General features: G+C 44.5%; 1 protein-coding gene across 7 annotated transcripts in view; it reads right to left on the reverse strand.

The window, feature by feature from the left end:
- TPX2 (TPX2 microtubule nucleation factor) overlaps positions 1-22,994 on the reverse strand; it is a 45,315-nt gene extending 22,321 nt beyond the window's left edge. For 2 of the 7 annotated variants that reach the window (XM_066384113.1, XM_066384106.1), the window contains exons 1-6: positions 22,915-22,994; positions 7,188-7,363; positions 4,919-5,029; positions 3,380-3,506; positions 2,339-2,467; positions 921-1,046 (exon numbers count right to left, since the gene is read on the reverse strand). In XM_066384113.1, coding sequence (XP_066240210.1) covers positions 921-1,046; positions 2,339-2,467; positions 3,380-3,506; positions 4,919-5,029; positions 7,188-7,293 — 599 coding nt within the window. In that variant the 5' untranslated portion in view covers positions 7,294-7,363; positions 22,915-22,994. Of the gene's footprint in view, positions 1-920; positions 1,047-2,338; positions 2,468-3,379; positions 3,507-4,918; positions 5,030-7,187; positions 7,364-8,775; positions 8,795-14,615; positions 14,726-22,666; positions 22,729-22,914 lie in introns of those variants that run through there. The other 5 variants (XM_066384111.1, XM_066384108.1, XM_066384107.1 and 2 more) reach the window with 5 other exon arrangements.
- Between the last annotated feature and the right edge of the window lie 3,016 nt (positions 22,995-26,010).

Genomic DNA, 26,010 nt, shown 5'->3' on the forward strand with positions numbered 1-26,010 from the left:
CTGAAGACTCGACACAGTAAAGGTTCCAGCTAGAGTAGCCATACTTAGTAATGAGAACACCCCTAAGATCACTTGTAGATAAAATAAAACAGACAATTCGTCCAAGAGGAAATATGGAAAAGATGTTACAATAACAGTAATGCAATGTTATCAGCAATCAAGCAAGTACAAATAAAAATAATTGGATGCTATCAATAATCTATCAATTTCAATGGAAAAACAATTTCTGAAGTAAAAAAAAACAAAATGTAATGTAGATGAAACCAGGAAGTAAAAATATTCAAAGCTGACGGCACTGTAAATTCATACGTTCGTTCGGAAATAAAACTGAGGATAAATATCAACAGCCGTCGAACTAGTCATTCCCATCCATGAAGGCACCTCTCCTTCGTACCCGATGTGGCTAATCCAATGAAAAGCTCTGCCCATAGAAACATTCGCTGACCACTTATAACAGCGGAAAACCGGAAACAGCATTTTCACAGAAAATGGTGAAATATAATGAAAGAATATTAATCTATCAAAAAAGGGTAAATGTAAAGATTTTAAAACAGTACAGAAATAAATTAAGTCTCCCGGTGAGTGAACAAAGCAGACGTAAAGGCTGTTTACATACTGATCACAAAAATACATTTCACTAGAAAAAAAGACCAGAAGGAAGCTTGGCAAAATAAAAACTGTTCAATTTAGATAATAAGAATCTTTACTTTTTCCTTTTATATTTCTTTTAATTTGCTTTAACAGTATATTTTCCCCAATGCTTAAGATGCGAGCCCCTATCTAGATGTTAAAGGACTCACATCACCAGGGTCGGGGCCTTAGGAATATCCTAAGCGCCAAGCACACCAAGCAGACGGCAGGTGTACCATCTGTGATGTTACTCTGTTGACTCTCATGTGTAATTCAGGAAAAAAGCCTACCTTAAAGGTGGCACAGAAGACACAGTCTGCTTGCCCCTGGCTTTCTCTGGGAAAGACTCATTCTTTCCAGAAGTGTCTTCATGAGCACCACCATCTTCCTCTTCTGGCTTCTTTTTAGTGTTAGAACTTGAGGTCAAAAAAACAGAAAATATCCTCGTAATTCCCTAAAGCAGAAGCTGCTCTACCTTCCTCCCCAAAACTATCCCATGACTTAAATTTTTTCACTTTAGAACAACAAGCATGCCTCAAGCACGAGTCATCAGAGCATATATATACCAATGGCTATAACAGGTCAAGTTTAAGAACCCAAGAAGAGTCAAGGGTAAGTTGCTGGGTGATGGTTCCAGAGGGCAAGAGGGACACCAGCTGCTCATCAAGTGCACAAATAGCAGACGGCTAGTCGCCCATCCCACATCTACTTCATTTTCTTCCTTTCTTTTTTTTTCAGAGACAGAGAGTCAGAGAGAGGGATAGATGGGGACAGACAGACAGGAATGGAGAGAGATGAGAAGCATCAATCATCAGTTTTTCGTTGCAACACCTTAGTTGTTCATTGATTGCTTTCTCATATGTGCCTTGACTGTGGGGCTATAGCAGACTGAGAAACCCCTTGCTCGAGCCAGCAACCTTGGGTCCAAGCTGATGAGCTTTGCTCAAACCAGATGAGCCCGCGCTCAAGCTGGCGACCTTGGGGTTTTGAACCTGAGTCCTCCACATCCTGGTCCGATGCTCTATCCACTGCACCACCGCCTAGTCAGGCCATTTTCTTTCTTATTAACAGATCTCCAATTGTGTTTGGAGCGACAATACAAAGGCAAAAGTAGTGTTCCTGTATCAATAGCCTCTGCTGCAGCTGGGAGGGAGCCCTGACACAGCTGGGCAACTGAGCCGTAATAAGGGTTTCTAAAAGATGTTTCACTGTCGTGGCAGGAGTGCTGCCCCTCTTCCTTGGCCGTCTTCTGCTCTTAACATGGATGGGACACTAGAGACACAGCAGCTACCTTCCGGCAGCAAGGCAATGAGCACAGGGGAGATGCTAAGAAACATAGAGCAGCCATCCTAAGCAACAAGCAAGAAACAAAAGCTAAGACTCATAGAGAGGCTGCCCTGAACCAAAGCCAACAGCAAACTTCTGTGAAGCAAATAAATTACTATTAACTCTAGCCAAAGAGGAACAACACATTCCTAACTGATAAAAATAAGAGCACCATAAGGTGGGGGGGGGGTGGGGGGCAGAGGGAGGTTTACAGTTGTGAGCACACAAAACAGTTTATTCCTGTACTACTATTTGTTAATTAGTTATCTTCCATACGAACAGCTGTAAACCTCCTTTGTCCCACCTTGTCTTCCACTTGCAACTGACCACCGGAGCCAAGCGGGTAAAGCCCATGCTAATGACGGAAGCTGTGGCTACTTACACTTTCATTCTTTTGTTGGGTAAAATGTCACCGGTGATAACAGGAGTAGCACATCTCTTGGCTTTCATTTTTACATTGTGTTTTTCTTTCTGTGCCAGATCTTTCTGCGCAGAGAGTCTAACAGATCTTCTGTGGCAGAGGAATACACGAAATTGATCTGAAATGAATATACCTACTACAGACATGTAAATGTTCTTCAGAAATGTGAACGTATCTCAAACTACAAAAGGCTAAAAAAAAAAAAATCGGTGGTATTACCTTTTGTAAAGGATACATTTGGGGAAAAAAAGAAAAATTCAGTGGTATTATTTCCACTCCCAAAATCTAAGCTTTTCTTGACTTACTGATAGTTTTCTGAAATTACATCATAATATATTGGTACTTAAATACACTGTTGTTTGTAAATTGGACCTCAATAAAGCTGATATATTTTTAAGGCACTGGCAACTGCCTAGAAGAATTTTCTTCTTTCATAAGAATAAAAGTAAAAATAAATGAGGTGACGTGACCGACCATTATTCTCCTTTTCCCTTTGGCCACACCCCTTTTGTTAAAATATAACACCTACCAAAAAGTACACAAAACAAAAATTAAGTTAGGTGATCACAAAGTGAAAGCTCACGAAATCACCGCCTAAGCTAAGAAACAGGACATTGGCAGCAACCACTATCGTGACGTGTCCCGCAGGAATCACGCCTCTCTCCTTATCATTTTACCACAAAGGCGTGTGTTCCACAATGTGGTCCATGAGTTAGGAAAGGAACAAAAAAACAAACCTTTATATAATGTAATCAGATTGCCAAAACTATTTTTTTTTCTGCCTGGTTTATTTCATTCAATGACATGTCTGTGAGCCCCGGCCGGGTGGCTCAGTCGGTTAGAGCATCATCCGGATACACCACGGCGGCGGATATCCGGGGAATGCAGAACTAAGGGGACACCAGTAGAGAGATGCTCTTTCCAGTAACAAAGAGTACCAGTAGAGAGGTACTCTTTGAACACCATTAACTGGTCACCACTTTGGACCCCGAACAGACTGACCTCTGAGGCAGGGACGGAGTCTTTCTGGCGGTGGTGCCCTTGCAGTCCCGGGAGGAGCGAGCCTCTGAGGGAATGGACGGAGGCTCCTGGTTCTCCTTTTCCAACTCTTCGTAGGAAGTGTTCTCAACTGCAGGAGAGTCAAGACCGGTCAGCACTCAAACCCCCAGAAAACAAGCTGGAGGTAAGGGGGGGCAAAAGTACATTTACAGCTGTTCACATAGAAAATAAAACAATAATAAGTAACACAAGAATAAACTGTTTTGTATATACACAACTGTAAACCTACTTTTGCCCTGCCCTGTATATATGACTCAATACAGAATTCTAGATAGAAAATTTTACACATTGTGTACATATACAAACAGCCATCCTAAGCAGAACCTTTAGCTCTAGCGAAATGTTCCCCAGAAGACCACTTTATAAAAGCTACTTTTGAAGCAGAAATAAAGTACACAGGGCCCTGCCTGTTTGCTAGCCTAAGGCACTACCTCAGAAAAGAAATCCCAGAAACATCCTTATGACATTTTAAAAGGACAAAATTTGAAAAGCTTCCACAGAGAAAAAGAAACCACCTAAGACGCACAGAAAATAGGAGAAGCAGACTTCCTTGTCAGTGACACAGGATGACAGATCAAAACACTGCCTTCAGAGTAGCAGAAAATGTTGCTAAATCTACGATTCTGTCTTCAAACTTTCAATTGTGTACGAAGGTGAAATGATGACAGTTTCAGACAGGACAGAACCCCGAGTTCTCTTCTGTACCTAATCGTGGGGCTCCCTGAGGACGGACTCCAGCAAAATGAAGGACAAATGGAAGAACATAAGAGGCACAGGATCTAGGAAATAAGGCAGCAAACATAGCTGACTTCAAAAAGAGAATCAATGTCAGCCTGACCAGGTAGGTGGTGGCACTGGACAGAACGCCAGCTTGGGACACGGAGGACCCAGGTTCAAAACCCCGAGGTCTCTGGCTTGAGTGCAGGGTCACCAGCTTGAGTGCAGGGTCGCTGGCGTGAGCATGGGATCATAAACATGACCCCATAGTCACTGGCTTGAGCGTCCCCCTGCCCCGTCAAGGCACATATGAGAAAGCAATCAATGAACAACTAAGGTGCCACAATGAAGAATTGATGTTTCTCATCTCTCTTCCTTCCTGTCTGTCTGTCCCTATCTGCCCCTCTCTGTCTCTCTCACTAAAAAAAAAAAAAAAAAAAAAAAAGAAAAAGAAAAAGTCATTTTCAAGGATGTATATGACCTGTTAAAGGCCTCTTTTGTTCTGATCAAATATACGATATCCTACAGATTTAGTAACCACCATTTTAAATGTCAACCATCTTTTAAAATCAGACAACATGACTCAAAGAATTCTCGTATAACATAAAGCGGTACATTCTTCTCTACTCCTGGTTCACTCCCCAGCCAGACCCACAAGTGACAGCAAACCCAGGAACAGCCTGTCAGCAATTCCCCAGTCTCCTCAGGCTAATACCCCCCCAATCGTCCTGCCAAGGAGCTTCTGCCTAGTACATTCCCTCTTACCTGGTCTCAAAGGGGTGAGACTAGCTTGCTGAGGCTGAGGCTTTGCCTTTGTCAAAGGAGTCTTGCCCAGAAAAAGCCCTGGAAACTTATTCTCCAAATTGGCCTTCTCTTCTGTGAAAAGGGAAGAGTGTCATCAGCTAAAGAAGCAAAACAAGTCAGTGCCGTGCACTTAAAACGGGGCCTGAAGCCCCCTAGCAGCACACTTCTAACTCAAGTGGCAAGTGCAAGCAGTTCTGTGGTCAAAAGACTGAAGAAGAAGAGCACACGTTCTACGTCACAGATGGAGACTGTAAAAACTATCACCGCAGCACGGGCAATGCTGAACCAAGGACCACAGAAAAGTGCAGGCTCTGCGCTGTGAACAGCCCTTGTCTCCCCGATTCGCATCGAGGGCCACACAAGCGTGAACTGGCCGTATCTGCCACCTCAATACATCATGTTCCTCTGCAGTGCAGGGCTTGCAAGGACATCTTACAGTCGGAGAGCCCTCCTCAGTTGGGACGGGGAGAGTGGAGTGTGGGGTGCGTGCGGGAGGAATGCAGCCAGGCTCTGGGGAGGAACTTTATCTCTGGTTCTACTGTGCCCCAAAGTCAGCACAAAGCAGTGAGATGCCTGGTCCCCCCACAGCCTCCTGATAGTGTCAGGAAGGTGGGAAGTCCCAGCAACCACACAGTCTGGTACACTGATTGCAACTGTGTCGAAAGATGTGATTACTTGGAAGAAATTAGAAAATAATGTATTAGAACTAAGATGGTTTTGAAAAAACAATGGGATTAATTCTTTTCTTCCAAACTGTACTTAACAGTATGGTTATACTAGTATTTGCATTTTTTTATTTTAAAAAAAACTTAGAGAAAAAGAGATAGCAGACAATCCAACTAGTTCCTCAGGATTTCAGTGGAGGAAGGGTGTGGGAAGAGCCTCCTGTCCACCTGCCCTCCCACACTGGTTCTAAGAGACCTGTCCTCTCAGGGCCCCCACTGGACACCACTCAAGTCCTTTCCCAAGAGAATGGCATAGATTCTGTGTTATCAGCACTAAGCACAGCTGCAATGCACTCATTTTCCCCCCATTAATAGTGATTTTTCTTAATAATAGAAAGGACATGAGAAAGAATAAAATGAAGGAGCCCTAGCAACTGCTATCCTGACATATCACTCACTGGTGTCACATATTATTCCAAAGTAATATAAAAATATCACCATCCTTATTTATTGTTGGCCTGGTGTCAGGGTGTGTGCCGTATCACATAACCCGACATTAGGTAATCCTATCTGTTTAGGGACTGGGCTCTGATAGCACAAGTCTTCCATGTAAAAATGAATCGGGCATGACCAGGCAGTGGTGCAGTAGATGGAGCATTGGACTGGGTGGACTGGGACTGGGACACAGAGGACCCAGGTTCAAATCCCCGAGGATGCCAGCTTGAGTGGGGGCTCACCTGGCTTGAGCTTAGGGTTGCCAGCTTGAGTGTGGGATCATAGACATGACCCCATGGTCGCTGGCTTAAGCACAAAGTCGCTGGCTTGAGCAAGGCGTCCCTCACTCTGCTGGAGCCCTCTGGTCAAGGCACATATGAAAAAGCAGTCACTGAACAACTAAGGAGCTGCAATGAAGAATTGATGCTTCTCATTTTTCTCCCTATCTGTCCTTCTTTCTCTCTCAAAAAAAAAAAAAAAAAAATTAGGGAGAGAGCCCAGGTGGCTCAGTGGACAGAGTATTCATTGTCCTGGCACGCCAAATCACATGTTCGATTCCAGGTCAGGGCACATATGAGAAGCAACCAATGAGTGCACAGCTAGATGGAACTAAGTTAGAATAATGAGTTAATGCTTTTCTCTCGCTCTTTCTCTCTCTCTCAGTCTCCCCCTTCCCATCTCTCCTCCTCAAGTCAATGGAAAAACTTAAAAAAAAAAAATTAATTAGGGAGGGTTAGCAGGACAGAGGCGAGTGGTTTATAAAAGGACAACACAAAAAGGATCCTTGTGATGTAAGAACTGTTCAACATCTTTTTAACTTACTGGTTTTTAGAGAGAGAGGAAGGAAGGGATAGGAGAAAGAGAGAGAGAAACATCGATTAACTGTGAAATAACACTGACTTATCCTGATAGTGCTGGGTATTTCAGTCATTTCTCTCACAGCATGGATGACAAAGTATCTTGGTACAGAGAGAATGATATTTTAAGTATTTCCTTGCAAGCCTTTCTATTTCTTAAAGGTCCTCAGACCAAAGCAACCCACTAGCCCTTAAAATGAAGAGCACACTTACCGAACCAAGAATCTATGTTTTGAGTTTCTTCCTCATCATTCAAAGATGTAAAATTGATGAAGTCCGCGGGGGCATCATAGGCGTAAGAGGCTTTAACTTGTGACATTGTCCCCACCTTGCCACCTAAGAGATGGTTTTCTCCAATATTGCTGTCACTTTTCTTAACGCGTCACCTGCTAAGTAAAGAAATGGTTCGAAATTTGACTACACATCTTACTTTTCAAATCAAACTAGGTTGGTTAACTGTTCTTTTTTGGTAACTTGAAGATCCCCCTTGAGGTAAATGGTAGAATTAGAAAGTCTGAGTACATACCATGCCACACACTGTTCTAGGTGTTTTATATTCATTATTTTATTTCCCCCTCAATCTATTGTTTTCTCATCCAATTTACTATATATCTCTGCCCTGAATAACCCAGTATAATTTATTCTGTCCCACACACCAGTAAATTTTATACCCACCAATCAGAATCCTACTCTTCATTCACAGTCCCATTCAATTCTCTACAAACTCTTTCCCAGTTTCTACCAATCATACATAACTGCTGCTCTCCAGGGCCACAGGGCTTCCTTCACCATGCAATTTTACATTAAATAACCAGCCAACCTGTAGTTATTTACATTCCTGGAGACAAAGATGGAGATTACTCATTTGTTGTGTGTATCTCCGCCATCAAGGTGCCTAGAATAGCACCTTGTAAGAGCTCAATGCAGTTTTGCCAAGTATAGGTTTTCTTTCCTTATTTTCATGAAAATATTGTTCCTGGGCATGAAGAAAAGAACTTTAATAAATATAAAAGGCACAACAGCCAACTAAGTAGAAGAAGCAAGTCAAAGGCAAAGGCCCATCCTACTCCTATGTACCAAGTTCTCGGCCCTGCCCTGTGGAAACCTGTGTAGGTTTCAGGTCAGCCCCCACTCCAGGCCTGTATGGGTAAGAAAATATATAGCTGGGCCTGGCCGGTGGGGGCGCAGTGGATAGAGCAACGACCTGGAATGCTGAGGTCACCAGTTCAAAACCCTAGGCTTACTGGGTCAAGGCACATGTGACAAGCAAGCAATGAACAACTAAATTGAAGTAACTAGGAGCTGGAACTTCTCACTCCCTACCCTCCTCTCTCTGTTTTTTGTTTTTTGTTTTTTTTTTAATCTTTCTGAAGCTGGAAACGGGGACACAGTTAGACAGACTCCCGCATGCGCCCGACCGGGATCCACCCGGCATGCCCACCAGGGGACGATGCTCTGCCCATCCGGGGCATCGCTCTGTCGAGACCAGAGCCACTCTAGTGCCTGGGGCAGAGGCCAAGGAGCCATCCCCAGCGCCCGGGCCATCTTTTGCTCCAATGGAGCCTTGGCTGCGGGAGGGGAAGAGAGAGACAGAGAGGAAGGAGAGGGGGAGGGGTGGAGAAGCAGATGGGCGCCTCTCCTGTGTGCCCTGGCCAGAAATCGAACCCGGGACTTCCGCACGCCAGGCCAATGCTCTACCACTGAGCCAACCGGCCAGGGCCCTCTCTCTGTAAAATCAATAAAGTTTAAAAAAAAAAAGAATTGAAAGTAGACTAAAAAATAGCGTAAAGGCTACACTCACTGGCAAGGAATTTTCTATGAAGCCCAATGAGCCGTTTGTCTTCCTCCCGGAAACAGCACATACTTGAGGTATTCCATGTCTTGGAAGAGAAGGAGATAGCAGGAACCACTTGGTGAACATGTTTATTAAATTAAGTATCTTTCTTTAAGTCCTTATTGTATTATAAAAATACAAGATCATTAAAAATTATACCCTTGCCTGATCTGTGGTGGTGCAGTGGATAAAGCGTCGACCTGGAACACTGAGGTTGCCAGTTCAAAACCCTGGGCTTAGCCCTGGCCGGTTGGCTCAGTGGTAGAGCGTCGGCCTGGCGTGCAGAAGTCCTGGGTTCGATTCCCGGCCAGGGCACACAGGAAAAGCGCCCATTTGCTTCTCCACCCCTCCCCCTCTCCTTCCTCTCTGTCTCTCTCTCCCCTCCCGCAGCCAAGGCTCCATTGGAGCAAAGATGGCCCGGGCGCTGGGGATGGCTCCTTGACCTCTGCCCCAGGCGCTAGAGTGGCTCTGGTCGCAACAGAGCGACGCCCCAGAGGGGCAGAGTATCGCCCCCTGGTGGGCAGAGCGTTGCCCCCTGGTGGGCGTGCCGGGTGGATCCCGGTCGGGCGCATGCGGGAGTCTGTCTGTCTCTCCCCGTTTCCAGCTTCAGAAAAAGAAAAAAAAAGAAGAAAAAAAAACCCTGGGCTTCCTGCTCCTCCCCCTTCTTTCTCTCTCTCTCCTCTAAAATGAATAATTAAAATAATTTTAAAAAATTATACCTTGGCCAGTTGTCTCAGTGGATAGAGTGCCAGCTCAGCCTGCGGACAACCTAGGTTCAATCCCCAGACTGGGCACACATGAGAAGTGACCATCTGCTTCTCTTCCCCTCCCTCTCCCCCTTCTCTCTCTCTCTTCCCTTCCTGCAGCCAGGGGCTTGGTTGGTCTGAGCATTGGCCCCCAGATAGGGGTTGCCAGGCAGACCCCAGTCGGGGTGCAAACAGGAGTCTGTCTATCTCCCCTCCTTTCACTTAAAAAGAAAAAAATATATATATATTAGCAACCACCCACCTCTAGATAGTAATGCGTTGTTGTTTTTTACAGAGACAGAGAGTCAGAGAGAGGGATAGATAGGGACAGACAAACAGGAACAGAGAGAGATGAGAAGCATCAATCATTAGTTTTTTGTGCGACACCTTAGTTGTTCATCGATTGATTTCTCATATGTGCCTTGACTGCGGGCCTTCAGCAGACCGAGTAACCCCTTGCTCGAGCCAGCAACCTTGGGCCCAAGCTGGTGAGCTTTGCTCAAACCAGATGAGCTCACATTCAAGCTGGCGACCTCAGGGTCTCGAACCTGGGTCCTTGGCACCTCAGTCCGACGCTCTATCCACTGTGCTACCGCCTGGTCAGGCAGTAATGCTTTTTTTGTATAAGCTAATATAGTTACATTTTCTGTCACTTATAGCCAAGAATTGTCCCAATAAGCACAGACGTCCAGAATTCTAGCCCTGTCTCTGGCATTTACTAGATGCATATGGCAATGGGCACATCACTCTACCTTTCTGCCTACCTACTTCCCATAAACAAACAAGGAGGCACTTCAAGGGCTAAGCAGCATACCGCCACAAGATATCAGCACTGCCCCTGACCGGCTGTTACCTTTCCCCTCCTGGACCACACTTCTGTTCAAAGGTCCCTCCCTGAAAGATTCTCCAGTGCCTGACAGTGGTTAAATCCCGCTTCTACAGGGAGGAAGTTTTCCTGTTCTTGTGAACAAACATGCTGGAAGACATGAGAAAATCTTGGATTCCCATGATCTTAATGCCTAACTCAGGTCACTGGGAACACTTCCCAGGCAGGAATGGAACGAAGGCAGCTAGAGCCGGGGGAGGGAAGGGACAGGAATGGAATTAACAGCAGCCCCACTCAGCCTCCTAAAAGACATGACCCCACCAACGCATGTAGCTGAAAACCACCTGGAGAGTGTTCAAACGGAACCCCTCACCCCATTTTCTTTTTATTTTTTTGGGGGGGCAGTTATGAAGCTACACTGCTAGCCTCCTTAAGGGCAATTTGCATATTTCTTTTTCAGAGATCTTTTTTTTTTTTTTTTTCATTTTTCTGAAGCTGGAAACAGGGAGAGACAGTCAGACAGACTCCCGCATGCGCCCGACCGGGATCTACCCGGCACGCCCACCAGGGGCGACGCTCTGCCCACCAGGGGGCGATGCTCTGCCCATCCTGGGCGTCGCCATATTGCGACCAGAGCCACTCCACCGCCTGGGGCAGAGGCCAAGGAGCCAACCCCAGCGCCCGGGCCATCTTTGCTCCAATGGAGCCTTGGCTGCGGGAGGGGAAGAGACAGAGAGGAAAGCGCGGCGGAGGGGTGGAGAAGCAAATGGGTGCTTCTCCTGTGTGCCCTGGCCGGGAATCGAACCCGGGTCCTCCGCACGCTAGGTCGACGCTCTACCGCTGAGCCAACCGGCCAGGGCTTTTTCAGAGATCTTAAACATAAAAATCTATCTTGCAAATATTTATTTATGCATATCTGTATGAGAAAGTTCACTGTAAAATTGTGCATAAAAGCTAAATACCCAAATTCTACCAATAAGAGATCTGTTGAATAAATTATGGAACAAATGCATAATAAAATATTAATTAACTTTAGTATTAGGTAACTTTACATACAATTACACGTGCAAAATGAGCTCAAAGAGCGATTAAATGAGAAAAGCAAAATGCAGACGTATGTGCTCCCATTCATGTTAAAAAAGAGAGAAAAGGATAACATACACTCATTTATTCCTTTGTACATAAACTACTGTGGAAGGAGATTCAAAAACGCTAACAGTGTTTGGTCTGGAAAGAGCTGTGAGTTCTAGTTCAGAAGATTTTGTTATAAGAGCTTTCATACTGTAATGTTTTATTATATAAATGCATACCTTTTCAGTTTAAAGAAGTGGTTAAGCAGTATTTCCCCCTAAATCTATGATTATAGGGCTTTCCGGAATTTTGATTAAATATTTTTTGTGTGTGTGATAGAGAGAGACAGACAGACAGACAGAGAGAGGGACAAACACTAAGGGAGAGAGATGAGAAGCATCAATTCTTCATTGAGGCTCCTTAGTTATTCAATGATTACTTTTTCATATGTGCCTTGACTGGGGGCTACAGCAGACTGAGTGACACCTTGCTCAAGCCAGCAACCTTGGGCTCAAGCCAGTGATTATGGGGTCATGTCTATGATCCCATGCTCAAGCCAGCGACCTCACACTCAAGCTGGCGACATCGGGTTTCGAACCTAGGTCCTCTGCGTCCCAGTCTGACACTCTTATCAACTGCGACACGGCCTGGTCAGGCTGATTAAATATTATTAAATCCAGAAATAACTATTAAAACTCTTGATTTTTGGAAATAATGCTTCCCATTTACCTGGTGTATAAACTGGCCACTAACTTTTACATATCCAAATGTTACACATTCTCTATCTCCTGTAATGTTTCTGTATAAAAATAAAATGTTCCTGGGTAGTGAGTTAATAAAAAGGTATGTAAGCTTGGAAAAAGGTAAAAATAATAACAGCTATTAATTACTGAGTACTGACAACACGCCAGGCACTGCTGGCCATGTTTTCATTAGGTCACTAAATCCTCACAATTTCCCTGTGAAGCAGAAGTAGAAACTGAGGCAGCGAGATACTTACTATGTGCTCACTTCAGAACACAGTAAGCAGTAGAGCAGGTCCTACAGGGCACACACTTAGCTCCTGCACCACCCACTGCCTCTCAGATTATCTAAAAGTAGGTATTTGTACAGATCAACATCAGACGTCAAAGAGCCAGAGACAAAACTATATATAAGTAATAATAAATACAGGCCAAGCACGTCATATAAATCATCTCATTTAAAGTGAATTTACACAAAAATGAAAAAAAAGGCAAAAAAAAAGTAATTTAAAAAAATTTATAAAGTAGAAAAAAAAAGGAATTAACTATAGAAATAATAGATATCATCATCACCACCCTCTTACAAATAAGGAAACTGACTCAGGGAAGTTAAGCTGCTCCAATTACCAACTAGCACAGCTGTGTTAAGTTTTAGGACCAGGTCCACAGGATTTCAAAATCTGGAAACATTATAACATACAGGGTTTTCCTATAAATATTCCTTCAGAAATGAGGTCGGTAACCAAATCTTAGTAATCTATTAGGCAAGAAATAAATTCTACTCTAAACAAAGACTAAACACTCCCTGACAAGTTGTTCATAAAGAACACTGGCAAATGAAAAACCTTGTTCTAATTACACCAGAAATGGCTTGACCTGTGGGGGCACAATGGGTAAAGCATCAACCTGGAATGCTGAGGTCGCTGGTTCAAAACCCCACACTTGCCTAGTCAAAGCACATATGGGAGTTGATGCTTCTTGCTCCTCCCCCTTTCTCTCTCTCTGTCTCCTCTCTAAAATGAATAAATAAAATCTAAAAAAATTTAAAAGTTGATAATTACACCAGAAATGCTCTAAGCTGACTCTTCCTATAAAGTAAAACATCACCCCTTAACTTCTAAGTTGTACTCTTGTATATAAAGTTTTTGCCAGATGTAAGACGGAGGTGAGCATGAACCTCTCCGTGGATATTCTAGAATACAAGAGACTATGAAGAGGGTATTCAAACATCAGAAGAGGAATGTCCTGTGAGGTCTCAGATGGCATTTAATTGGTGGGGGTTAAAAGTACTCAAACCTACATACACCTAATCTTTATTTAGGTAAAATTTTAAAACCAAATTACTAATTTTAACATGACCTCCTTTTAAAAAAGCTTCTTTTGAGCTATCCTTTGGTGTAGCAAGGCCCACTCAGGAGACAATCCCTGCACCCACCAAAGAAGGGAACAAATGCATCTGCATTGAGAAGTCTGCCTCTCCTCAATGAAGGGTGATAGTAACTTCAGGGTTCTGCCAGTTTCACCGCACTGCCTCTCCGTAAATAATAAATATTAGGACGTAAAACCTTCAAAAATTACAGCGCACACAAGGCCTAGGGGAAATGGAGCAGGCCCGGACTAAAGCCAACTGCTCAAACGAGAGAACCTCACGCGTTGTGGGAACTGGACGCCTTCCTGCACCCCTTAATCAAGATTGAGTTTCTGTCAACAGGTCTCACTTAAAAAAAAAAAAAAAAAAAGGCACATGCGTCAACCACATTCCCCCAAACAAATTATTCTGCCAAGCGAGAGAATCAGCATCACATTTCAAAATTATCTAAATCCATCAGAGCTGCAGGCTCTTCCAAATCTAGAAACATTGTAAGTGAAAAAAAAATAGCTCTTGCTGACCAGTAAGTCTACAATAGATGTAGGGAAATAAGCCCCCCCCCCATAAGTTGTGAACTCGTTTCCTTTTAAAAACTGTGTATCAAGTGCCATCCATCATACCATATGGCTTATTTTTGTTTCCAAAAGACAAAGACAGAAAAGGGTTTTTTTTTTATTTTTTTATTTTTACAGAGACAGAGAGAGAGTTAGAGAGAGGGATAGATAGGGACAGACAGACGGGAACAGAGAAACATGAGAAGTATCAATCATCAGTTTTTCGTTGTGACACCTTAGTTGTTCATTGATTGCTTTCTCATATGTGCCTTGACCATGGGGCTACAGCAGATCGAGTAACCCCTTGCTCGAGCCAGCGACCTTGGGTCCAAGCTGGTGAGCTTTTTGCTCAAACCAGATGAGCCCACACTCAAGCTGGCGGCCTCGGGGTCTCGAACCTGGGTCCTCCGCATCCCAGTCCGACGCTCTATCCACTGCGCCACCGCCTGGTCAGGCCAGAAAAGGTATTTATAAAATCCTCTCCCATAAGGAACTCACAGTTAAATGGAGAATACACTGATGAGACAGGGTGATCCTTGCGATAACGGGGGATGACCAAGGACGACTAGGGATCGACTGGAAGAGCAGAGCAAGGGGACAGCGTGAAGGGGGTCAGCGCAGGCTTCCTGGAGGCAGTGAGACCTACAGGATACAGACAGACGCAGAGTTCTATTAGCGGAGGACGGACGTGGACTTTGTCTAGGGAAGAGATAAATAGAGAAGGCTGAGGAAGACTGCAGAAGAGGCATGTGACCTGTTTCCACAGTCACCTGAAATTAACCTCTATCACCTCCCGTCTCTCTTCACGCTCAAACCAAAAATAACTAGCCCTGACAAGCTCTATAAATCAAGGGTGCAGGTTCAAAGCAGGTAGGGGAAGTGGCAGAGGGTGCCTTCTAAGCAAGGCTGAAACAGTGGACTAGCAGCTTCCAAGCAAAACAGACTTTGGTGTGATAGGTGCTCCCAGTTGAGAACCCCACTATCCGACTTTCGAGCTGCGTCCTGCCTGTTTCCACTGCAGGAAAAATCATGAGTTAAACGATTGACAATGTCCAAAGAGTAAACAGAGCAACTCAAGACTTCACTGGAAGTGTAGTTAGTTAAGATGGTCCCATCCCAGGTAGTGCCATTTCCCGGGGACACCCTCTCCTACTTTCACAAGAGATAAGAGATCCTGTTACAGTACCACAAGCTAAACAGTGTTATTTTCATTGTACCCAGGGAGAGAGCACCTGCTCTTTCTTTTTCTTTTTTTTTGTACAAAAGCGATCTGCAGGAGTCAGTAAATGGCAACGTAACCCAGCATGCAACTTTAATTCTTAATCTAAGTAACAAACTAAGTCTGAAGGAAGTCAATGGACTTCCCCCGTTTCCACACTTATGTTTGTTAACTTCTGCGTTGAAATCGGATCTGTTTACAGAAACAGATCTATGAAGCTTCCAAAATTGGGTCAATTTAAAATCCCTCAAAGTCCAAGCACTGAGGAGTCAGCACAGGACACATGGACACTGTTCTAACCCAGGAGTAGTCAACCTTTATATACCTACCGCCCACTTTTGTATCTCTGTTAGTAGTAAAATTTTCTAACCGCCCACCAGTTCCACAGTAATGGTGATTTATAAAGTAGAGTTACAGCAAGTTAAAGCATATAATAATAATTACTTACCAAGTACTTTATGTTGGATTTTCGCTAAGTTTGGCAGAATAAATCTTTATAAAACAACTTACTATAGCTAAATCTATCTTTTTATTTATGCTTTGGTTGCTGCGCTACCGCCCACCATGAAAGATGGGCGGACCAGGTTGACTACCACTGTTCTAATTCATCACTGTCCAGAAACCTTAAGCAAATATATTTTTCTATCATTTCTCTCCCAAACTTGTCAGTTTCAAGTTTGGGAGAGAATCAATCCCTCTGGAAGAATTACAAACTCAGTTCTGCTTTACTGAATTTATCCATAGACTCTATAAATTATAACCCACCCTTATATGACTAAGAGGACCTGGATAGAAATCAACGATGTCATTGACCCTTAGGCCAAAAAATGACACATATCTTTGTAGGTTACAATCCTCAGCAACGCTCAATCACTCAGTCTTATAGAGTTACATAGGGAAGTAGACACACACATACATCCAAGAACCTAAAGTGATTATCTATAGGGTGGCAGAGAGTAGGCCCATACTGACAGGGATGGAAGACTACTCTAAATCTCTGCACAATGCAAACGTATTACATATTTTTGTAAAATATAAATGTGTGCCTGTGTGAATATGCACTGTCAGTGGGTACGTAAATCAGCATAATTTTCCTATGAGGAATTTGGTGTTACGTACCAAGGTCTTAAAAATATGCATTCTTTTTGACCAATGATTTCACTGGGTAAAATACTACCCAGTAGAAAAATATAATGGAATATCACATAACCATTAAAATTATGTTCCACAAAATCTTTTTTTATTATTTTTTTGTGACAGAGAGAGACAGAGAAAGGAACAGATGGGGACAGACAGGATGAGAGAGAGATGAGAAGCATCAATTATTTGTTGCAGCACCTTAGTTGTTCATTGATTGCTTTCTCATATGTGCCTTGATCAGGAGGGGGAGGCTACAGCAGAGCTAGTGACCCCTTGCTCAAGCCAGTGACCTTGGGCTAAAGCTAGCAAGCCTTGCTCAAACCAGATGAGCCCACGCTCATGCCGGTGACCTAGGGATTTCAAACCCGGGTCCTCCACATCCCAGTCCGATGCTCAGTCCATTGTGCCACCGCCTGGTCAAACTGTTCTACGAAATCTTAATGGCATGAAAAAATGTTCACAACTATTAAGTGAGGAAAAAAACAAAGGTTTTCAATGCATGATTTTTTTTAACCAATGGATAGAAATCTATCAAAATGTTCACCATAGTTTATGATAGGCGGACTAATAGGTTACATTGCTTTCTTTTGCTTTTGCAATATTAAATAAATTTTCTTCCAAAATGTTATTTTATAAAGATACATTAAACTCATCTAAACACTTTAACTTGTATGAGTTTATTTGATCCAAACTGACAATTGACAGGAAGCAAAATTTCAAAAGATTGAGAAAATGTTCCCCAAAACGGTAGTTTCACCACTTATTTTATAAATCAGAATCAAAGAAGACACAGGGAGTAACATGAAATCTGGTGGCAGATTAGGAAGGCAGAGAAAAGCAAAGCACAGAAATTGGATGGAAAGTAAAGACGAATAGACACATACTTCTTTTATATTAGTGGGTACAAAAGAGATCACAGTTTACACTGACAGTACACAGAAATGTCAACGTAAGAAATGTCCAAACCTGTACAAATTGGTATGAGTTTATCTGAGCCAAACTGATCATTGCTAGGAAGAAAAAAATCTCAAAGAGTTGAGAATATGCTCCCTAAACACTTTTGAAGCTAATATATTAATATTCTCCTTATTTTTTCATACTGTAATTCATTGTGGACATACCTTACCTGTGGTTTAATCGTCAGTCCAATCAAAATTATAATATATTTTCACCCCTCTTCTGAAATCTTGAAGTCGTATTTCTTGTCAAGGACCTGGAAGCAGCCTGACCAGGCGGTGGCGCAGTGGATAGAGCGTTGGACTGGGATGTGGAGGACCCAGGTTCGAGACCTCGAGGTCACCAGCTTGAACATGGGCTCATCTGGTCTGAGCAAAGCTCATCAGCTTGGACCCAAGGTTGCTGGCTCTGGCAGGGGTTACTCGGTCTGCTGAAGGCCCATGGTCAAGGCACATATGAGAAAGCAATCAATGAACTAAAGTGCTCCAATGAAAAACTGATGATTGATGCTTCTCATCTCTCCATTCCTGTCTGTCTGTCCCTGTCTGTCCCTCTCTCTGACTCTCACTCTGTCTCTGTAAAAAAAATAAAAAATAAAAAAAATAAAAAATTAAAGAACCTGGAAGCAGAAAGGTGATGAAATAGGTTCAACTTCTCTAGAGTAAAAAAAGATTGGCCTGGCCCTGGCCGGTTGGCTCAGTGGTAGAGCGTCGGCCTGGCGTGCAAGGGGTCCCGGGTTCGATTCCCGGCCAGGGCACACAGGAGAGGCGCCCATCTGCTTCTCCACCCCTCCCCCTCTCCTTCCTCTCTGTCTCTCTCTTCCCCTCCCACAGCGAGGCTCCATTGGAGCAAAGATGGCCCGGGCGCTGGGGATGGCTCCTTGGCCTCTGCCCCAGGCGCTAGAGTGGCTCTGGTCGCAACAGAGCGACCCCCCCCCCCCCCGGAGGGGCAGAGCATCGCCCCCTGGTGGGCAGAGCGTCGCCCCCTGGTGGGTGTGCCGGGTGGATCCCGGTAGGGCACATGCGGGAATCTGTCTGACTGTCTCTCCCCGTTTCCAGCTTCGGAAAAATACAAAAAAAAAAAAAAAAAAGATTGGCCTAGCCTGACCAGGCGGTGGCGTAGTGGATAGACCCTCGGACTGGGATGCCGAGGACCCAGGTTCGAGACCCCGAGGTTGCCAGCTTGAACACGGGCTCATCTGGTTTGAGCAAAAAAAAACCTCACCAGCTAGAGCCCAAGATCGCTGGCTCGAGCAAGGGGTTACTCAGTCTGCTGAAGGCCCGTGGTCAAGGCACATATGAGAAAGCAATCAATGAACAACTAAGGTGTCGCAACGAAAAACTAATGATTGATGCTTCTCACCTCTCTCTGTTCCTGTCTGTCTGTCCCTATCTATCCCTCTCTCTGACTCTCTGTCCCTGTGTAAAAAAAAAAAAAGATTGGCCCGACCTGTGGTGGCGCAGTGGATAAAGCATCAACCTGGAACGCTGAGGTTGCTGGTTCAAAACCCTGGTCTTGCCTGGTCAAGACACATATGGGAGTTGATGCTTCCAGCTTCTCCCCGCTTCTTTGTCTCTCTTTCTAAAAATGAATAAATAAAATCTACACAAAAAAATTGTGTTTAAAAAAAAATTAACAGAGAATAGGAAGGAGCTATGAGACCAAAGATACCCCTCTCAAAACCAAGTTTCCTAACAGTTAAGGTCTAAATATCATGGACCTCCTCAAATGCCAAACTTCTTATAACAGACTTGTTTCATCAGTGTGAGAATTCTTAAATTTTTTAAGGGTATTTCTGCTGTCTCCTGTTGTCTTTCATATTACCTATACCTATTCCTATTTTAAAGAAAACTTGCCAAAACCTACAATTCAGTAACTCTGACACAGAGGAGTGGCACACATCTATCTTATTCAAACAGGTCAAATAGTAGGCACACTTAAAATATGAAAAAGCTTGCCTGACTGGTGGTGGTGCAGCAGATAAGAACGTCGACCTGGGATCTTGAAATCCCAGGTTTGAAACCCTGAAGTCGCCAGCTTGAGCACAGGATCATCGGCATGATTCCATGGTCACTGACTTGAGCCCAAAGGTCACTAGCTTGAGCAAGGGGTCACTGGCTTGGTTTGAGGCTGTCCTCCCCCCCCCCCACCCGTCAAGGCACATATGAGAAGCAATCAATGAACAACTAAGTGGCGCAACTACCAGTTGATGCTTCTCATCTCTCTCCCTTCCTGCTTCTCTATCTAAAAAAGAAAAAACTTTTACTAACAGCCCTGGCCAGGTGTTCAGTTTGTTAGATCACTGTCCAGTTATGTCAAGGTTGCAGGTTCAATCCCTGGTCAGGGCAGATATAAGAATCAACCAATGAATGCATAATAAGTGGAAAAACAAATCGATGTTCCCCTATCTCTCTCTCTCTCTCTCTCTCTCTCTCAATTATTTAAAAGTTTTTTTTTATTTTAAAAAGCAGAAATAGTATTTTTTTTTAATTTTCCAAAGTAAGCTCCTACATATAATTTTATGCCTTTCTCACTAATCTTTAAACTTCCCCTAATCAAGTGCATCTATGCAAACAGACAAAAAGTTATCTATACCTTTGCCACAGAGTACCTTGGGCCACTAATCTCTCTGTCCCTGTCTAAACACGAAATCTATTCAGAGGATTGCTTGGGCTGTTCAAGCTCCTTGTGGCAAAGAAAATTAAGCTTGCCAAGGGGTATCTGAGTCTCTCCTCGTTTCTTCCCCAGCAATTCAAAAAGAATTAGGGAAGAGACCCAGAAAAGGCGGTAGAAAAAAAAATATAGGGGATATAGAAGAATTTTGGGAACCATAAATATTAAAAATATAAAACAAAAATGATAATTATCAGTTAATGAAAAAATAAATAAACAACTCTGAACCTCTAAACCAGTGGTTCTCAACCTTTCTAATGCCGTGACCCCGCAATACAGTTCCTCATGTTGTGGTGACCCCAAACCAAAAAATAATTTTAGTGGCTACTTCATAACTGTAATTTTGCTACAGTTATGATTTGGAATGTAAATATCTGATATGCATTATGTATTTTCTGATGGCTTTAGGCGACCCCGCCGGGGTCGTGACTCACAGGTTGAGAACCGCAGGTCTAATCCCATCTCCTGGAGAAGCTTAATAGCAACTGTAGGATGAATGAATTAACTTTAGGGTTAAAATACACAGACTTAAACATAAGGCCAGCTAAAGTAACCCTCTTTTGTTTATATAATTTGAAAGTTTAAACAAATTTACCAACGTAGCTGAATAAGTCCAACTTTTTATACCTGCAATTTTGTAGTCAATTTAGATAATGCCCTCCTGCCTATCCAATTCAACAGATATTAGGTGGGTGATTTCTATGTACCAAGACTACCAAGACCAGGGGTCCCCAAACTTTTTACACAGGGGCCAGTTCACTGTCCCTCAGACCACTGGAGGGCCGGACTATAAAAAAACTATGAACAAATCCCTATGCACACTGCACATATTTTATTTTAAAGTAAAAAAACAAAACGGGAACAAATACAATATTTAAAATAAAGAACAAGTAAATTTAAATCAACAAACTAACCAGTATTTCGATGGGAACTATGCTCCTCTCACTGACCAATGAAAGAGGTGCCCCTTCCAGAAGTGCGGTGGGGGCCGGATAAATGGCCTCAGGGGGCCGCATGCGCCCGCGGGCCGTAGTTTGGGGACCCCTGACCAAGACTATGCTAGTTCCTGTCTCACAAACTTGGCTTAGCAAGAGTCAGTGGGAGTCCCACCTGCTTCACAAGGCCACCCATCTATTTTTTTTTGGGGGGGGGGTGACAGAGAGAGTTAGAGAGAAGGACAGACAGGGAGAGAGATGAGAAGCATCAACTCTTCGTTGTAGCACCTTAGTTGTTCATTGACTGCTGTCTCATATGTGCCTTGACCCAAGAGGCTCCAGCAGACTGACTGACCCCTTGCTCAAGCCGGCGACCTCGGGGTTTCGAACCTGGTTCCTCGCGTCCCAGTTCGATGCTCTATCCACTGAGCCACCACCTGGTCAGCCCCCTCTCTATTTTTAGACTTCACTGATCTCCCTCACCTCTAATTGCCAGGCCACTTAAAATGCAAAACAACAGAGCACTCAGATGATGCCTTAACCTGCTCTGGTTATCACTTGTCAATGTGTTTCAGTCTTTTGTCCTCAAGCACCAGAAAACTCTTTGAGTACCTCACACCACGTAGGTATTTCTACAGCGTCCACCACCATCCGGAGCATACAGTACCTTCAAAGGTCAATTAATTAGCTAGATGAGCTGGGAACTACAGTCATTTTGATCCCACAAGTGACAACTGAATACTGAGCTGACCCACTCAACAGTGCTATTCCTACACCAGCAAGGGTGATGATATAGGGGTAGCTTAACCAGGAGAGTGAAACACGGAAGCCACAACACAAAATATCCTTATTATAACAGTAAATAGTTCCATTTTTGACATCTGATGAGACAAGGTAAGGCTGAGCCAGCGAGTACACCAAGCAATGGCCTTAAAGCTAAGTCAGTAGAGCGCTGGGATGCGTCTTGTCTTAAGCAGGGCTGATTGGGGGAGGGGGGGAGTTCTTGGTACTCCGTTACTAAAAAACTGTATGTAAGAAGAAACCACATATCAAGAAAAAGGGGGCAAACCAATCCTGCATTATAGAGCCTGGTTCACGCTTCTTCCTTCTCCTAGCTATCAGTGTTCTAGGACAAGCTACCTATACAAGGGGCAGGGAGCGCTGGGCAAATACGGATAAAACAATTCATGGAAAATCCCAAATAGAAAACACAGAACTCCACGCGGAATTCAACTTTCCCTCCTGTACGCCCTCACCCCACCTCATGTCTCTATCTCGCACAATAGCTCTGAAACGCAGTAGTTGTTGTTGTTTCGGATCACGTCTGTTTGGCTCCACCCAATGCCACTCTCCTGGAGGGCGGGGCTGCTGTTTCACCCCTTTCTCCACGTTTATCTAGACCGTGAGCCTCAGTTTCCTCCTCTAGAAAGTGGGGCTTAAGAACAGCACCTACTGCCTCGGCTGGACGCGAACACTCAATGAGAAAAGCGCACGCGGAGGGCTCAGCCCAGCAAATGCTTATTTCCTCCGGGCGTGGTCATGACAACCGTGGTGACCGTGGACTCAGCCTACAGCTTCTCGCAACTACCTTCCCCCTCTGCCCCACGGCCGGCTTCAACCTCTACCTGCAGATACCGCCCTCCAGACTCGGCCCAGACGGACTTCTCGGGACCAGCCTGTGACCAAGAGAAGGGCGGCCGGAAGCCCGGCTCCCGTTCCGCCCCGGCCGGGAAGGCGCCCCGAATCAAAAGCTTCCGAAGCCCGGGCCTCGCGGACCGAACTGGGAGCTTGGAGGCGACCGCCAGCCCCTGGAAAATCTAGGGGAGAGTCCCCATCGTGCCCCAGCTGCTCCCCTCTTCTCCCTAGAGCTCACCGCGTCTCAGCAGTAACAGCGTCCAGCCGGCAGGAACCGCCGAGCGACTCATTTAGTACCGTTGAAAATTTGAACCCAGGCTCCCGGTCGAATGCACCAATCAGACTACAGGGACCTAGCAATCCCGCCTCCCGATTGGCCCGAGAGCTCGTAGAACGCCGGAAGTCAGGATGAGGGAAGAGCGAACAACCTGCCCATAAGGCCGCTGGGAAATGTAGTCTCAGGCAACTGCATAAGCCCATTAGATAAGGAATCCTTTATAAATTGAATTTATTAGAGTGACACTGGTTAAAAAAAAAAACTATACGTGTTTCTCGCCTGACCTGTGGTGGCGAAGTGGATAGAGCATCGACCACTGAGGCTTGAAATTGAGGGTATGAAACCCTGGGCTTGCGGGGAACCTTGGGTTCTCCGGGACCCTGGGCTTGCCCCGTCAAAGCACATATGACAAGCAACAATGAATAACTAAAGTGAAGCAACTATGCGTCCATACTTCTCTCTTCGCCCTCTTTAAAAGAAAATTATACAGGTTTCAGGCGCACAATTCTACAACACACATCTTCTATACACTGTAGTGTGCCTTCACCCTCCCAAATCAAGCCTGTCCATCACCATTTATCCCTCCCAATACTATCCTTCATCTTCACCTTCACCTCCTCAACCCCTCCACCACCACCACCAATCCCGCAATCACCACACTGTTGTCGGTGTAGGAATTTACTACAAAGCCCAGAATGCTCCACTCCAAACTGTTTGGGGAAAGGTGGTACCAAAAAAAAAAAAAAAAGTGGTACCTATTGAAGAGATGGGGGGGTCATTTAGATAACAGACCAGTGGTCATCCTGGAACTCCCCAAAATATTCATGGGAGAAATATCTAAGTTTATTGTCCCTGTAGTCAAAATTGTGCCTGAATATTCATAGGAATTCACTTTGTTTTAATATAGATCCTCTGCATGCAACATAGACTCACCCTCGGCTTCTCTGTCAATGAAGGAGTCTCTCAAATTCTCCCCCCCACCCCCCGTCCACGCCCTGATATTACTGGTTTAAAACCGCAGTTTGTTGGATGCGTCTTCTTTCATTTAATTCCAAGTCTGTTGATAGTGTTGCTATCCTTGCATTGTAGAAAAGACAACACAGGTTTTAAGTGTACAACTCAACAAAAAGTCATCTGAACCCTGCATCCTGTGCCCATCACCCCATGTGAAGTCTCCTTCCATCCCCACCTAAACCCCCCTTAAATTTTTAAGGTTTTATAAGAACATGTTGATGGCGTTGTACTGGGAAATTTTTAAGTAAGACATAGGGAAAAACTTATGACAAGGAAAGACCAACCAAACCAAAATTTTAAAATTCTGTCTGACAGAAGAAAAACAAAGACTGAAGAGTGAAATATTTCCAACACATATAACAAAGGATTAGGTGACCTGTGGTGGCTCAGTGGGTAAAGCATCGACCTGGAACGCTGAAGTCAGAGGTTCGAAACCCTGGGCTTGCCCGGTCAAGGCACATATGGGAGTTGATGCTTCCTGCTCCTCCATGCCTTCTCCCTGCTCCCCCCTCTAAAAATGAATAAATAAAATCTAAAAAAAAAAGTTATAAAAAGAAAAGGCTTAGAACCCAGAGTGTCAACCAACAAAAAGTCTTCTATGAATCTCCTGAGAAAAAGACAAAAAATATTCAACAGGAAAAAAGTGGGGAAAATAGCCTATTTTTAGAAGAAGAAACAAAATTGGCCATTAAAGACATGAAAAGGTGCTTGGCCTCACAGTATGAGAAAGTTAAGCAAAAGGGTACCATTTTTCACCCGTCAGATTGACCAAAATTAGAAGTTGGAAAGTATCAAGGATTTGTAAGGCAACTCAACAGGTGGGAGAATGTATGGGTTCCCCTGCCTTCGAGGGCAACTTGGCAACATCTATTAAAATGACAAACATGTCTGCCCTGTGACCAAGGATTTCTATTTCTAGGTTTAGCTCCAAGAGACATACTCATCCACTGTCACACTGAGGCCCAGTCAATGCCGCATTGCTGAGGGCCTACCCCGTGTCCGTCACTGTGCTCAGTGTGAAGACGCAGTGGTGAACAGACAGACAAAATCTCTGTCCTGAGGGAGCTGACATCCTAGTGAAGAAAACAGACATTAAATAAGGATAAAGTAAATATATGATATAGTGCGTTACAAGGTGATAAATGCAAAGTCATTTGCCACCAGGCCCTGAAGGGTAGATGACAATAAGAGAAGAAAGGGGGGACTGGACAGAGACAAAAGGAGGGCCAGAGTCTGCCTGGGTCCCCCACTGTTAGCAAACACATCACCCAAGCACCAGGTACCTGCAGGGCCACAGAGAAGCAAGGCCTGGTGTGAGGGTGGAGGCATAGATAGCTCGCTTTCTATCAGGAGGGAGAGGGCGTCAGACCTGTGCTGTCTGCAGAGCCTACCAGGCAGACGTTGCTCCGTGAGTCAGCGAGCCAGTGAATAAGACACTGTCAGGAGGCCAGGGCGTGTGCAAGAATCTCCAAAATCCTTCCAGATTAACAAGAGGTAAGCCTGGTCCAAGGACTTCCTCTCTTGTCATTCCTTCTGCGTCGGTTACATTCTAGGCTGAGTCTCAAGTTCCCATTCTTCATGAATGGCAGGCTGCAAGGTCTGAAATCGCCACAGCAGAATTTGAGAGCTGGACACATCTGGTCCCCTCTGTGCTCAATTTCGGCCATCACTGTGCTGGCCTTATCTAATATATGTAAAAGGGTTTTGCAATTTTTAATAACGTAGATCGGGACTGACCTGTGGTGGTGCAGTGGATAAAGCGTCGACCTGGAAATGCTGAGGTCGCCGGTTCGAAACCCTGGGCTTGCCTGGTCAAGGCACATATGGGAGTTGATGCTTCCAGCTCCTCCCCCCTGTCTCTCTCTCCTTTCTCTCTCTCTCTCCCTCTCTCTCCTCTCTAAAATGAATAAATAAAATTAAATTAAAAAAAAAAAAAGGATCGGGCCCTGGCCGGTTGGCTCAGCGGTAGAGCGTCGGCCTGGCGTGCGGGAGACCCGGGTTCAATTCCCGGCCAGGGCACATAGGAGAAGCGCCCATTTGCTT

This window comes from Saccopteryx leptura, chromosome 5 (assembly GCF_036850995.1).
Source record: "Saccopteryx leptura isolate mSacLep1 chromosome 5, mSacLep1_pri_phased_curated, whole genome shotgun sequence".
Taxonomy (NCBI): domain Eukaryota; kingdom Metazoa; phylum Chordata; class Mammalia; order Chiroptera; family Emballonuridae; genus Saccopteryx; species Saccopteryx leptura.